Source organism: Hippocampus guttulatus, chromosome 5 (genome assembly GCF_054856545.1).
Source record: "Hippocampus guttulatus isolate MCC_2025c chromosome 5, RoL_Hgut_1.0, whole genome shotgun sequence".
Classification (NCBI taxonomy): domain Eukaryota; kingdom Metazoa; phylum Chordata; class Actinopteri; order Syngnathiformes; family Syngnathidae; genus Hippocampus; species Hippocampus guttulatus.
Window position 1 is genome coordinate 20785954 of NC_141265.1, and position 16087 is coordinate 20802040.

Here is a 16087-nt window from a genome sequence, read left to right on the forward strand (position 1 = left end):
TCATAGTCATCATACGGTCATTTGACGTGAGCCAAGTTGCCTCGGCTCTACAAGCAATCGCGAGAGGTCATTTACAGGCAACCAATCGGCTGCTTGCACAATCTTGCGATACTCTGAGGTTGCTTATCGAGACTGATGAACAAGAAAAACTCCTCCTACGCGGAGCAGATGGTGAAAAAAAACAGATTCCCCGAAGTTAAGCTCGTGGTTCGTGTGTTGGGTGGAACGGAGATGTGCCGCCGCCGCTTATCAAAGCAAGTCATCCCTTCCCGAAGGTCAGGCCGCGTCAGCTAACGAGCGTGACGCCGTCGAGTGGAGATGAAGTGTCACATGTGATTACAAGTCACTGGATGGAGCGCTACTGACGGACAGATGGACGCTGGCTGGCTGGATATTTTGTGCCCCCCCCCTTACCTGAGGTTGCCCTTGTTGGTGGCGTACTTGATGTGGTTGCAAATGTAGTTGTACATTCCATGAGCTGTTGTGCAGTCCCTTGCGTCGAAGACCTAAGAGAGGGAAGAACAAAAATAAAGTCCCATTTCAACAGTAGTGGCCAGTAACAAATACTTGGATACAGTATTTCGATGTTTCATGTACAGGGCGGGGTCTGACATTGAAACAGACACCCAATGATTGAAAAAAGATGAAATTGAGCTTATTTGGATTTATGTGGTTTCCACCTGACAGCAGCAATTTGCTTTATAATTTGCAAAGCGGCATGAAAGGGAGACAAACTCCAAGGGTGGCCAGCGCCATCCCCTGACTTCAACCCTGCTGAGGCAGCCAAAAGCTCGCGGGCCACTCAGTTGACGCCACCTGTAATTTGGACCACTGGATCCTCCCCACGCAACGGGCGGCGTTCCTCCAGGCATGCTTGGCTCCGTAGATGAGCTCCGTGTCTTTGAGCTGGTACGTCCCCGAGGCCTCGATCTCCTTGGTCACCTCCTCCAGGCGGTCCGCGTGAGCCTTTGAACTGTACCTGTGTGCAAAGCGGAATCAAAACTTGCACACGGATTTCATCAAATGAATCAGCTCCTCCAATCAAAGGGGGCGGGGGGATGTCCATTCCCGCATGATTTCAAAGTTAGATGATTTTTTTTTTGAAAGATGTCAAGTCAATGGCAAGGCAACTGAACCCACACAACTACAAAGCATTTCACCCAATTAGAACCCTTAGAGAAAGCGCCGATAAAAGTGCAAGATACTTGTGGACTGAGAGTGGAGCGGACTTACTCGTTTTTACCATTGGGGGACCTAAAAAGTTAACAAGGCAATCAATGAAAAAAAAATCCTTCCATGAAAACCTTTCACATAGATGCTGTATGTTGCATTCACACTGCTGCCAATCTTGATTGCCTGCGTTGCTTGATGGGCCGTTTTATTTGAGTGACATTGGATTCATGAAAGACGGGAGAGGAAAAATTAAAAAAAGTATTTTCTTGAGTGAATACTCGTACATACAATGCCGCTTTGTTGGGAATTCTTCACTCCTTCCCTGCTTGCCATACAGAGATTTTTATATCGTGGACCTGGATAGTTGCTTACGAATCCCCGTAAACAGTGAATGGTTCCGAACGACTATATAGAACCATTCACTTATTCCTAATCTCGACTACAGTGAGATTTTTCTTAATGTTTACAGGTCTTGCCTTTTGATGGAGGTATAGTACTGGTCGATGAAGTCTGTGGCCAAGGTGAGGAGCTCCTCTTTGGGCCGCACTTCGTCCGGCTTGCGGGCATGCAGGTTGGGCATCATGATGGAACCCTGGCACACGTTCTCACCACAAGTGGGCATCTGAAACGGACAAACAAAACAAACATGGACAGGTCTATCATAAAAGGATACCTATAAAGGTGTCGAGGACCCGTGCCACAAAATTAACAGGTTTGCCATTTTGGTATGAAACAGACATTTTGGAACACTTCCGTCAGCACCGCCGCTGGAAAGTTTAATAACAAACCAACAAATCAGTTTGTATACTTCCGGTGTATTTTCAGGCATGGCCTCTTCAGAATTATTTGCAGGTCTACCTACGATAGACTCAGCCAAAAAAAAAAAAAATCAAATGAAATCGAGGTCAAACTTGCTCCATGGGATGACTTTTCAACCTAAACGGGTGACTTGCAGTGGACTTTTTTGGTATGGGTGTTTGAGCTTTTTTTTTTCGCGGGATGCCTTCTCACGAAAGACATACAAACCAAATTTCGTGGCGCTGAGTTAAAACGGCCTCAGGTAGAGTGTGTCCAACCAGGCCAATTTTAAAATAACATTTCCTGTATGACTTCCAGACATTTTTGTGGGTCTACTCATGATAGACATCCTCCCTAAATTTCATGGTGCTGAATGAAACTGGCTTTGGGAGCCTGATTTTCAAATGAAAACAAATTCCACAGGGTTGCTACCAGGCCAAATTTTGGATCGGATAAAATGTCCGCTTCAAAGCAAAATTGCAGAACACGGTGTGTTTTCAGGCATGGCTTTTTGAGATTTGTGTTTACTCATCACGGAAATCACCACCAACAATTTTTTTGAACTAAATAAACAAATCCAATGGAGCGCTACCAAGCCAATTTTTGGAAAAAGGTTGCTTCCAACAAAAATGGCGGGGTTTCTTTGAATTTTCTCACCTGACTCCACTTTTTGGTGTATCTACTCATGGTAGATATATGGACCAAATTTCATGCCGCTGAGTGAAAATGGCTTAGTTGAAGAAAAAAAAGAAAAAAAAAAAAAGATTTTCGAAATGACTTTTTCAAAATGATGCTGATAAAGTCGAAAGCCTCGCAAAGCCTGATGACATTCCTCGAGATAGCTGACAGGCGATGAGTCACGGATGCGCCCGCAACAGGACGAAGTGTGGAAAATCCAGACCAAGATGAAGACGAGGAAGAGGAGGAAGCGATGCAAAGAGATTTCTTGCGCAGAGCCCACTTGGATGAGCCTTACGTCAGCTGTCGTTCAGCCTCAATACGCCAGACGATGACGGCGACTCCCGGTGTCAGGCCAAACTTGGCTCGTCTCGGGACGGACACGCTCCCGATGCGGCGGCCAAAATAAACCGGCGGCAACGGCAGCCGCGCCAAACACCACAAGGAAATTGAGCGCGTGGATCAACTAAGCGGGTGTGCGAAGCCGTTCCTGAGCGGCCTGAATGATCTTTCCAGAGCATGCAATATTGTCTTCCCAGACAATAAGAGCACCTATATTACATTTATGCGTGTGCAATATTGCACATGCGTAATAGACGATATCAGTTTTGTTTCGCTTTTTTTTTGTTTTGTAAAATGGGTAAGTGTACGGACAGTATAACAACCGACTGAGGGGGGCGCCATCAAAGGATCATGCCTCGGGCGCCACATTGACACGGTGCGGCCCCGTCGAGAGCACACGGCTAAAAATAAGAGGATATACAGTATTAAAAGCGAAAGATTAGAGCGGGGCGAGCGAGGAGACCGAGAGAGGTGATGGTGGAAAAAACAGATGAGAAAAGGGATGAGCGCGCGTTAAAAATAAAAGCAAATTGGGGGCATTGAGGGCTGACCCCTTTGGAGGCGGAAGACGCTCTCGTATCAAATGCACGACGCTAATAAAACAGCTTGCTCGTCCGCCACTTGTCGGCTTATGGAGAGCCGGCCGGCCGGCTGGCGTTAACCAATTGCGGCAACTTCGCGGTTGCCTGGTAACTGCCGGCAACTGTCAATAGTCAGGCTCGCCGCCAGACGCCTCCCCTCTAACTCCCCCCTTTGGAGGCCATCGCTGAAATGCAGTTTGTCTGTTCAGTACTTTTTTTTTTTTTCTCATTAAGTTTGCTTTATGAGTTTCAACGGGACTCAAAGCAGATTTTCATTCCGAAGCCATTGCGACACCACGCAGATGTTTTGCAGCGCCTGTCTCTTTCAGTCATCTCATTCAGTTGTTGGCCCTCGCCGAGCGGCCTGGACCGGAGCCCCCTTCAAAGCCCCGCTCAGCCATAAATGACCCCCACCTCCTGACTGTGACTCCGCTTGAATCTCCTCGCCGCATTCACGCAGAACCACGTTGTCTTTTGTTTTCAAAATACATTATTAAAAAAAATTAATTGTAATAAGGGAAGGCAATCGATAATAGATTCTTATTTGCATTTTCCACCCGGTTGCTGACAGCAGAGGAATAGAGAATGCACAGAGGGCAAGACATGACTCAAGTGGTTCTAAGTATGCTTCGTTCAACTTAGCAATTAGCATGTTGTTGTTATTTTTGAGAGAAAGAACTATATCGTTTATGTGAATCATGACGTGTACATATTTGGATGTGCAATGTACACCGGTGTCAAATCAATGAGCTTTCCTTCTTGGATGAAGCCGACAGCTTTGGCGGCGCACGCCTGACCTTGCTGGCGCTGTGGTGGAGCGTGTCGTTCAAGACGCTTCCGCTCTCCCAGTTCTTGATCTTGAGGAAGCGGGGGCACTTGGAGGGGCTTCCGTTCTGCAGTGTCTTGGTGGGCGACGTCTTGTCCGAGGTGGGGCCCTGAGAGCAGACGTCCGGCATTATTTTATGCATTAAAAAAACAAACAAACAAACAAACAAAAACAAGGTGATAGTTATTTTGTTCTGCATTCCGATTGAGTGTAATTCCACTGTCAGCCACTAGATGGTAACACTTTTTTTTGGCCCTAAATTTAAAAGAGTGAAAACAGTATTTGAAGATCAGCCAAGTTTTGGTCAAAGCCTGTTTGATCCTGCTTTTTATGTCTACAGAAAACAACAGTTGTCGAAGCATTTTCTAATGAAGAATATTGATGACTTATCTCGATGCCAGTGAAAGTGGAACATCAATTCAACGGACGCCCCCCGGCCCCCTCCAAAAAAAAAAAGATCCAGTCAACTCAAAAAGCCATTAGAGAATTGGACATGGTTGGGTGCAATTCATCACGGTGCCAGTAAGTGGTGCCGTGGTGCCATGAACAGACATTTTGGACACGTTTCTGGCTTGCGCTGGCCCGTCCGTCACAGCTGCTTTGAAAACGAGTAAGCAGGTTAATAAAAAATGCTTTCGGTCAAATCTGAAACGTTGCTTGCAGCCATGTTGTGAGTGTAATCAGTTCACATCAGCAAGGACGCCGCATCGATGAAATGGATTCATGGCGGCGCCCTATTTGAGTTGATGAAGTGCACGATGGGAGACGGACTGACTTTTACCACGCTCCCCATCGACTTCCCGTTTTCATTTGAAGGCCCCGTGATAAATACAATCAGCCACTAACGGCGGCTAACCTTTCAGCTCGCTATTGATTGATCATAGGCCCGCTGTTTAAGATCGGCGGAATCAATCACGCGTGCTTAGTCATTAAGCAGTGCCAAGCCAAAACCTCGCCACTTGCTGGTTGGAAAATCATTTGTGGTATACACACACACACAAGTTTTGACTTGTGTTGTATTTCAACGTACTTCTACTTGTCCTTTTTAAGTGTTTAAAATGCATCTTTTTAATATTCAAAATTAATTTGAACATTTTTACCCTGCAAACTAATGCATTTTTTAAAATTGTCAAAATAAACATAAAACAAAGGACTAACTCGGGGTTCACAATCATTGAGGTATTTATGCAATGCGGTGCTTCACGCACCAACACGCACAACGTTTTGGGAAATGGTTATGCAAAAATAAATAAGTAATCCTATTAGGAAAAAAAAAATCTATGCAGATGAGGGCGAGTGCGCATGACGGCCCAGGAAAGCAACGCGGAAAAGATTGGGTGGGACGGCCAAAGTGCGCACGACTGACAGGACTGCCAATCGTTGACACTTTTGTGGATGTCGGCGAACCTTCTTCAACTGCTTCATTATGCAGGAGGGCGGCAGAGGGGACGGTGGTGTTGGGGGGGGGGGGGGGGGGCATGCGTGGCTAATCCCGCAGTTGAGTGTGAGGGAGGAAAATTTAAATTAAACGGTAAGTGACACAACCTCCTGTTCACTCTCTATGCACGCACGCAGAGACGCACATTTTACTTTCCAGTTAATTCGACATTGCACTGAAATGTACCATTTCAACTGAGACACTTGAAAATTTTTAAACATACATATGCATATATTCATACATACATGCGCATTCACCTTTTGCGCGTTACGTCACAACCGTTGTCGAGAGGTAAGATCGGGCGCCCCGAGCCCGACCCGAAATTCGGGTCGGGCCTAAAACACACACACATGGGTCAAAACACACCCACACACAGAAATAAAGAAGGCTGGCGGGCAAGCAGTTCAGGGTGTTCCCCCAGCTTCTTCCCTGATTTTATTTAAAAAAAAAAAAAGTAAACACGCAGAATTAAAGAGTCCTTCTTTCATTTTTTTTTTTTATTTTGAACATTTTTAATTCTAAAATTACTTGCAGAGTAACACTGCTTTCTTTTAAAAGCATTCTACACAAATAAAAATGATTTGATTTCTTATTTTGCTGAACAATTTCAAAGGCCGCTAAGAATGATTTTTCCTGCACGGAACGAGTGTGACGTTCCGTCTCCCCCACCGCTGTTTGGCGAGGGGTGCTGCCTCCAAAAAGAGGAGGGGGGGGGGGGTGCGTGATGGCAAGCGCCTCGATTTTGCCCCATGGGAGTATTTCGAGGATCAACACAGTATGTGCAGATTAGGACACCATCGGCGTAATCCGGATTTAACGTCGCCGCTGTAGCAACGGCTTGTCGCCCGGAAGGATCTGAACAGGGAGGGGGGGCGGGGGCGTGGGGGTCAAGGAGATGCAGATTTTTTTTTCCCCCCTCCCAGAGGACGCACAAATTTGCCAGCTCACTTGGTAATAGCACAAGTGAGGATTAGAAACTTCTTCTTCTCCTCTCGGCTTGTCCCTTTTCAGGGGTTGCCACAGCGAGTCATTAATTTCCATCTTTCCCCGTTCTCTGCATCCTCTACTCTGACTCCAACTACCTGCATGTCTTCCCTCACGACATCCATGAATCTCCTCTTTGGCCTGCCTCTCCGTCTCCTCACCCACACTACAAATATTGGTTTCTGACCAACAGTGGCAAAAACAGCTTTTAGTGACAAAAACACGCGACTCGGACGCTAATTTTTTTTTCTGCTTACAGTATGTGACACTCCAAATTCTAAAACAAGGTGGAGAACAAATCTCATTTCCTGGAAATACACCAGACAAACACGGCGTGAATCTCACCGACTCATCACAAGGCTCCAGTTGAATGTCGCTGGCTTTTTAACATCAAGTTCATCATTCACTCCATGAATTGCGTCAAGCTTCTCTGGCGATCGCAACACTAAGCTTCGAATAACCGAGCTTCACTCAAAAACTGTTAATGCTGCGCGTATTTATCCGTACGCTACTAGTTGTCAGGTGGCTACATTTCTCAGATTTCCAACGTGTTGGCTGCTCTCTCCCTAATAATTGAAGTGAAGAGCCAAGATTCAGTGCCTCATCTTGAACTTCGCCTCAAAAGCTGTGCTGATCTTAAAATCAAAGCGACGCAAGGCTTCCCTCGAGTGGGGTGTCATTGGCATGACGGTGCTTTCCAATCAAAGTATGCTGAGAAACGCACAGTCTCGAAACAGTACTTTTTCTTTTTTTTTTATGGTCTTTTTTTTACCTGCTCGGCCTCGATGTTGTGCAGCACCACCGGCATGTTGTCACGCCTCCTGTTGTTTTCAGATGAAAGCTGCGGTGAAACTGTGCTTGCCACGCTGACGTCCCTGCAACAGAGGACAAAAACGAGGAGGGGGGCTCAGTCGCACAAGGCACCAACACACTTGTTCATTTTCAGGCATGGCTTCTTGACTTTTTGGTGGGTTGATGCATAATAGGCATGTCTAGCAAATTCCATTTCAAGTTTTAGGGAGTAAATTACACCAAACACTCCAGCCCCGATCCTATTCTCAGCTAAAAATGTCACGCTTTTTACACATTTTCAAGCATCGCTTTTTTTTTTTTGTGGATCGACTCCTGACAGACCTGTCTCCCAAATTTCATGTTGCTCGATGAAACAGGCTTCCGGGCCTGCATTTCAGACAACCTATTAGGAGGTGGACCCGATCCAATTTCCAGCTGAACCAAAACATCCGGTGTCTTTTTGTGGGCCTCTCTATGATAGACCTGTCGAACAAACGTCTTGTTCTCAAGCCAAACACGTTCCATGGGCTGAATTTTTAGGAAATGTTCCAAGTGCAATTTTCAGGTCACATGGCTCCTTGACTTGTGCGTCCGCAGGCATGGCTTCTTGACATTTTTTTTTAACCCCTCATCTTGGTGAAAATGAAAGCTGAGTGAAACAGACTCACTGAAAAAAGTGGACGATTTTGCCGATTCATAATGACAGCATGTGTCACTTTTAATAATGGACGCGGTGTCCTCAATTGCCATCAAGGCTCGTCATCCACTCAAGACGAATACACGTGTGCCTCAAAGGGCCCTCCCCCCTCATTTTTTTTTTTAAACCCTTCAACTTCCCAATTGTCTTCACGATGCGCAGGTTCAAGAAGAGCCTCAAAAACGTCACCTTTGCATGAAATCATTTGGTTCTTCTACTCCTCACGGTGCAGGCTTTCTGCTTCTTCTACTTCAATTAAAATGCCACGATTGGTAGAAGGTGTTTCAACCAACGCCGCTTTTGAAAACTACGAATACGGCATGAACTTTTAGGCTTGTCCAAAAATTTGAGTCTAGAATAAAACCCATTTCGCACAAATCTTAAAATTCGATCCGGTGAATTACAAGGAATAAAAAGCTGTTGTTTTATGGGTTAGAATTGGCCAAAAAGTGACCATGATATAAAGGCAAAAGCTCTTCTTGCACTCAAATAGTCTATGATTGATACACGAAAAAGAAAACAGTAAAATCAGACCCCCACGCCCACCCCCCACAAGCAAAGGCAAACTCAGGGGTTAAAAATGCGCCCTTCCCGCCGGGATGTTGCCTTTGTCTCAATCCACGTTCCATGCTCGTGCACAGTTTGCCTGGATAGATATCGGCAAACCTGGAGCGCTGGAGCCGCGCCCGTTTGATGTAGAAACACGTTTCTGAAGAGCAGACCCAGTCTGGACCAGAGGATCAACTCTCCATCTTTGGCAAAGAGGTTAGTCCTCAACCAGACTGGCAGGCGGCCGCACAATTTTGGGAAAACTCAGATCGGCTCATTTGTTTTTCTGCCTTCTCAAAGCTCCTCAGAGATGTGCCGCCAACTGTTTTCACACGATTACTTCGAGTATGCTGGCAAGAGTCCGCACGCAGAAACAAAGCTGCACGCTGACTTGACGACGACACGCTTGGAGCTCGTCACTGAGAGCACATGAGAAGGTATTCATCCATCCAATCATATGTTGGGATCTCCGGACAACAAAACATTCCCCGAAAAGATTCCCGAGAGGAGATTGCATGCAGGGTTGGCAACAAGTGTAAAAAGTGGTGCAGTTTCGGGCGTTCTGATGGTTTTCCCCGTGAAACGTTTGAGAGAGCGCCACAAGTGCAAAATGAAGTTTCAAGTGATGGAATTCAAGTGTAAGTAAAAGAGGCAAATACCATTTTGTGGAAGTTGGCAAGCGCACCGCAGCCATGTTTTGTTGAATTTAACTTGTCCTGAGTGCCAGAGAAATTGCATCAACAGCTATCGGACGTCCCGGGTGTGGCTGCGCTTAAAACTTGGGACTGCGTACCTGAAAAACTGCAAACACTATCAGCCACAGAGCACTAAAGTGAGTCACGCAGAATCAAATTCCCAGTTAATTCAAAAGGTAATGTAGCATGATTCCTTCTTGTGACTGGCTCCAAGTCGGCCTTTAAGATCATTCAGGAGCTCCAAAATTGCCGCAATGATCTTTGTTTCTGGCAATTCCAAACGCTTCCCAAGACGGAAAATCAGTCACTGCAATTATTCTCTGGTTTGATCAGTCACAACCCGCGTGCTAAATTCACCTATTTTGCAATAACTACTCCCAGGAGGGGGAGGGGGGGAATGAACTTGGGCCGTGCCCGTTCAGTCGAGCTTCCATATTGTTTTGCATGAGCAATCGAGTTCTGGCCCGGTTTTTGTCCTCCATGCAAGCTTTTCGGAAATCCGGACCCTCAGGCCTAGACACTGTTGAGACATGCCCAGATCACCTTAGTTCGCCTCTACACACCAGATAAGACAAAGATAACCGAGGGTAAACATTAAATGCTGTTCACACAGGGCCATCCAGGCCCCCCCCCCTTGTTATTAAATAAATAATATATATATATATATATATATATATTTAAAAACGGTGTAAAAACAATTCATGTTTACTTGTGCTGTTTTCGACCAATTTTTTAATTTTGTTTGACCATGCGGAACATTTGGGTGTACCGAGCAGAATTTCAGATGTGGATTCTGAAATGAGCTTTCATGAATTTCACATATCGCAGACCGAATGAGACAGAACGAGCCTGAGGCAAGCAGCGTCAAAAACACATTCTCCATACATATAATTAAAATCTTTCCCTTTTTTTTTTTTTAACTTACAACTGCATCTTGCAAGATTTGTTTTCTATAGGAACCCATTTGTCTCGTAACAAAGCGCACAAGAGTGCAACTGCTAAATTTTATTTGCTTACAGAATGAGCATTTGTGATTTACAGTAGTTAATAAAGGTGGTCAATTTACACTTGTCAAAAATTTTTTTTGAAGCGAGCATAATTTTATGGCCGTGGAAAATGCTGCTTTTGGATAAGAAAAAGTAGCCCTTCTTTGTTACAACAATTTTTTTTAAAACGACAAAATAAATGGACAATTTATTCATCCCGTGAGGGAAATTAGTCTCAGCAGCAGGCCGCGCTTCTCTTTAGTAATCAGCTTTTTACGTGTGAACGCTCCACAAAATTTAAAGATATATCGCAACAAAATACGTCGGCGCAGCACCGATGCAAATGTATGCCGTGTGTGGGCCCCGCAATTGGCTGGCAACCAGTTCAGGGTGTAGCCCGCCAACTGCGCGAAGACAGCTAGCATAGGCGCCGTACAACGATCGGATAATGGACGGATGAACGGATGCTTCTTGCATGTCTTTTCTTCCCGTGGAAGATGAAAGATACATTTTAAAATTGGGTCACTTCTAGCTTGTCCAATTCCTGTCGATCGCAAGTATTCTTCCGCTCCTCGTGTTTCAAGGATTAAAGCTCGCGCAAGAGATTTGCACAGATAGGGGCCGCGAAATTTACAAATCACCAGCAAACCATAAAACGACGACGCTTCGTTTCTATTGAAGCGCTCAAAAAGGGGGGGGGGGGGGAAGAAAAAAAAATCTCACCTTATTTAAGAACTAAGGTGGCCTCTACGGAATCACGCACTGAACTACTTTTCACTTTCTTCCATCCGGGTGGCCATGTCATCAATATGCGACATGCAAATAAAGTCCTAAATATGCAAAATCGCCCAACGTCCCGATTGCCGACGTCGGATTGGCGGGTGGTGGCTTTCGGTAAATGCGGCAAACTCGACAATTCAATCGAAACCTCGTTGTGGCAATTTATGTTCAAGCGGCATCATCGCGACCAATGAAACGACACGGGAACACACAAGACTCAAGCGCTTACCGTTCAAACGGATGAATTAGCAAGCGCAGGCGGAGCAACGTGACAACGATTTGTGGCAGTTGCGGCAAGAAGGACTAGAACTTCTTGTCAGCGCTGTCCACGCGCGCATCTTAAGTAGCGCCCTCGAGACGAATGAGGCGCGGCCTACCTGGATGATGACGACAACAAAGTGGACATGCTGCCTTCAAACCTTTAAATGGAGAGTGACTTGTGGGTATTCTCGGGTGTGGCGTGACCTCAATGAACACATCTCAAACTGGTTCTTCTGAGCTGAACAAAAAGCTAAAGAAGTTTGCTCTTTTCCTGTCTGGACAACTAATAAGTGGGGGCAAATCATAGCTGTGAGGTGTCAGCTAAGTATGTGACAAAACATCTCGTGGAGAAGTTTGCGGTGCGAGATATTCATCGGCCGATGACGCGTTGCATTCTCTGCAAATGACATGCTCGGGCTGCTTGTCCGGACAGATAATGGAAACTTGAATTATTAATCGCGCGTCAAAACAAACACTTTGAGGTTTCTGGAGTGCCTGGCGTAGCCATTGCGTGTGTGTGAGATCAAAACACGAGTTCGTTCTCATAGAGCGCGGCCATCAAATTTCATGTCCGTGGCGTGAGTCCCCCGCCCCCCTCTCCGAGATCGATGAGTTTTTCTGAATTGTGTCATCACAATTACCTTTTTAATTAAAGAAACCAGTTCTGAGGACAGCTGTGAACGGTTTCGAATGCGTCACCCCCCACCACACTCGGCATGTTTTGGGGTTTTCCCTGAAGCCACAACAGAGCAAACTGCAAAGGTTCAACGAGGAACAGCGTGCAAAGGTCAAGGATGAGGCATTTGAGAAGTTTCTGTCCTTCGCAGAGAAGGCCCGTCCGCTCGCCTTGAACTTTTGAGCTCTCCGAGAGAAATCCTGCCAGAGGGGGGGCATTCTAGAAGGGAATTTATGGTTCCACTGGATGAGATGATTCATTATCTTCAGCGAGAATGCGAGTTAGTTGTTCGAGTTGACTTTCCATGCCCATTCCGACATTGGGGACCGTCGTCAAGATGTTCAAGACTTACCACATCGGTTTTAGTTTGCAGAAGCGGACATTAAAGGAGGTGAGCCATTTAAAAGTGCACGTGCGCAGAATGGAATGGCGCATTCGGGGAAGGATGCTACTTACAGCTGAGATTGCCGGCTTCTCATATTTGGGGTTCAATGACTCCCAAAAGGCGGAAATCATAGAGAAAGAATGAATTCCAAAGCTTGGCTCAGTTGGACGAGGTCACAAGAACCTTCTGCGATATGACTGCCTCCCGTCTCCAAGGTAACACCCCCCCCACCCCCCGGTACCGACCACGAGGGGCGATGTCACTTGCAAAGCAACGCTACCTTGGCTGGGCTTTGAGGAAATGAACGGCATTTTCGCAGCCGGAAGAAACTCAAGTTGACCTTCTGCCACTGGACTTTTTGCAAAGTTTCCTGTTCCCAAACAGAAAGTAGAATTTACAAGCGGTGTGCATGTTTGGGGTGTGGGGTTGTCATTTTTCAATTGCCATTGCATGACTTTCTGCTGCTGTTCCAGTATGTCTGTTGCAATATTCTACGACTCTGACATCACCGGCCAATTGTTCCGTGTTGTCTTGGTCCCGTGATGACTCAAAAATGTGAATGCCCTCTTCAAGTGGCTAATTACAGGCGTCAGCCTTTTCAAAAAAATCTGACGGCCGATATAAAAGATCAATTTAAAACGGAGTTAACTTCAGCAAACTTCAACTTCGAATTCAAATTCATTTCTTGATTGAAATTTTCACTTGACTTTGTAAGAGATGCCGCTGAGAATCAGAACTCGCTGCGCTCCCCCGCCCCCAACCATTAAAAACAAACAAATCAAAATGTAACATTTTGGTGAGATTGAAATTTGGGGAAAATTTTTTCATCCCTGATCGTGATTTACTACCTCGGTTGAAATACTCGACTCGGACTGAAGACAGCAGCGGGGAAGTGGTGTGTCTCACCACTCAAGCTTTTACAACCACACCTGATTTTGCTTTTATCTCTCATGAACGTATTGTTTTGTTTTTCGTTTTTTTCCCCAATACATACTTGCGTCTGTATTTTTCCGGGCGCTCTGACGACGTCTAAAGGATACAGAGCCCCGAATCGATTGGTATTGTCTTGTGATGAAGAGAAAAGACGTTGCGGTGTTGGGAACGAATGATTTGTTTCAGTTTTCAGCCAACTTAACGCATGCGATGACCCTTGAAGCTCGATACAATTTTTCAAAAATAATTTTTTAAAGAAACAAAAGAGAAAATGTTTGTTAGGTTTTATCTTTTTGAAAACACTTTGCTTTAGTTATCTTTAGGAACGCAAGATCGTTTCAGTTTCCATTTTCTTACAAGCCTTTGTTTTTAATTTGTCAGCACTAATGGTTGTTAGCATTGGTTTGTTAGCATTAATAGGTCCAGTGGTTAGCACGTCCACCTCACAGTGCAGAAGTAGCGGGTTCCATTCTTCCTGTGTGGAGTTTGCATGTTCTCCCCGGGCCTGCGTGGGTTTTCTCCGGGTACTCCGCTTTCCTCCCACATGCATGGCAGGCTGATTGAGCACTCGAAATTGTCCCTCAGTGTGAAGGTGAGCGCGGATGGTTGTTTGTCTCCGTGTGCCCTGCGATTGGCTGGCAACCGGTTCAGGGTGGTCCCGCCTACTGTCCGAAGACAGCGAGGCCACGCTCCAGCACCTCCGGCCATCCTTGTAAGGATAATAAAGCGGTTCCAAAAAATGGATGGATGGATGGATATTTCATTAGTTGTTGTTCACGATAATCCAGTAACCACGCTTGCCAGTGAGGGGCAAATAAGTTTCCGGTCGGCCTCTTGGTCCATTCAAAATGAATGTCCAGAAAAACCAGAGTGCCCCAATTGCCGGAAAAAGGCTGAAATATGAGATGAGGGACACACGAAAGTTCCGTCACGCGGTAGCCATCTCAAATGAGTATTGCTGTGCGCCACTTTGCACCTGACCGAGTGACTACGAGAGCAAAATTAGCTCCCATCGTTTTCCTCGAGACAACACAACAAACAGGCGACGAAAGGGCAACCTATTTCCAACCTGAGCCGCGAGGCACGCCGGGATGCCGCGGTATTCTCTTCTCCGACAACTGCGCCAGTGAAAAAGGCGGACCCTTGGATAAGCTTTGAAAATCTTTAGCCTGTCGACTCAAAGCGGTTTAGGAAAGCACCGGCCATCACGGCGTGCCCTGCACTCGCCCATTCGGAGGTGGCCCGGACTTAAACGAGACGTCATTGTCGCAATGAGTCCCATTAGCGCGCTCAGCAAATGTCAGCATGTTTTCCGGATCATTGCGGCGATTCAAATGCGTTTCAAACTGCACGCGGGCGGCCCCATTAAGCGAGCTAGCTAAGCAGGATGTATCTTTATTGGCTTGACCCCCCCCCCCACAAACACATACACACACACACGTCTATGAGAAGGCGATCAATCATCGAAAGGGTAGTTACGGATGAGAAGCCGACACGCATGGACCGATCAAGAATGAGATATTGATCAGGGAGAGACGGCTTGCCTCAATTTGATTGCAATGGGTCACCGGCGCGAGCACAATGGATGCCATGCGGTTCGCGGGAGATGGAGGCAGTCTGGCCGGGAGATGCGTCGGGCAACTTGGACGGCGCTGGAATAATCATCTGCATTAAGTGGACAAAAGGTGCTTTGGAGGGTTTTTCACGCCGCTGTTCACCGCACGCAAGGCAGGACGTGAGCTCGCCTATGCTCGGAAATTCTTGCCGGTAGCGGCAGGAGAAGAATCGCATTCATTCATCAACAACAATAACAGTGACCAAAAAATAAATAAAATAAAATAAAATAACTCTCTGCTGCCAGGTTATTTTTGTTCTCATGCGTGAAAGGCCCGAAAAAAAAGCTCAAGGCCACAATCAAGATCTGCTCCTCTCTACAAATGTTGCCATTTTATCTGTCGACATGAAGTACTTTTCCGATCCTTTCAATTTGTTCTTTGAATGACAAATGACCCCGAAAATGTCATCCAAAATTCGAACAAAGAGCGAGTCAACAAGCACTTGTCTGAAATCAGTCATCTGTGCTGCACTCGGTTGTGGCTGATAAGCTCACAAATCGCACAAACCCCTCCTCGCAATCAACTCGACTGCATTTTGTTCCATCGGCACAAATCAGCAAAACGACGCCAGGCCTCAAACCGCCAATAAATGATGTCATGAGCGTCTCAGTATTCAGCACTCCGAAATCACTCCGCCAAGCTCTCTCCGATTGGATGCGTCGTCTGATGTCACAGCGACGACACTCCCACAAATGAATAAAAACCCGCCCCACGATTCAAGAAAGACTGCCTGAATGGAATGCGGGCGTTTGATGATGCACTTCAACCAAGCGAGCGGTACATTTCCTGGTTTCGATTTAATCTGTGTTGAACCAGTTCTCTTTGTCCTCCCGTTTATGTGGTGAAACCAAAACACGCAAAATGATTGCTCAGAGGCTGTCAAAAGGAAGTGGCCCT

The 16087-nt window shown here is 46.1% G+C and overlaps 1 protein-coding gene across 7 annotated transcripts in view; it reads right to left on the minus strand.

Annotated features, from left to right (window-relative positions):
• The window catches only part of nos1 (nitric oxide synthase 1 (neuronal)), a 44183-nt gene that overhangs the window by 22436 nt on the left and 5660 nt on the right, over window positions 1-16087 (minus strand). For 3 of the 7 annotated variants that reach the window (XM_086110477.1, XM_086110475.1, XM_086110473.1), the window contains 6 exons: window positions 7593-7695; window positions 4370-4507; window positions 1650-1795; window positions 1234-1254; window positions 817-979; window positions 415-506 (listed from right to left, as the gene is read on the minus strand). In XM_086110477.1, coding sequence (XP_085966603.1) covers window positions 415-506; window positions 817-979; window positions 1234-1254; window positions 1650-1795; window positions 4370-4507; window positions 7593-7695 — 663 coding nt within the window. Of the gene's footprint in view, window positions 1-414; window positions 507-816; window positions 980-1233; window positions 1255-1649; window positions 1796-4369; window positions 4508-7592; window positions 7696-9517; window positions 10144-11548; window positions 11760-16087 lie in introns of those variants that run through there. The other 4 variants (XM_086110476.1, XM_086110474.1, XM_086110479.1 and 1 more) reach the window with 3 other exon arrangements.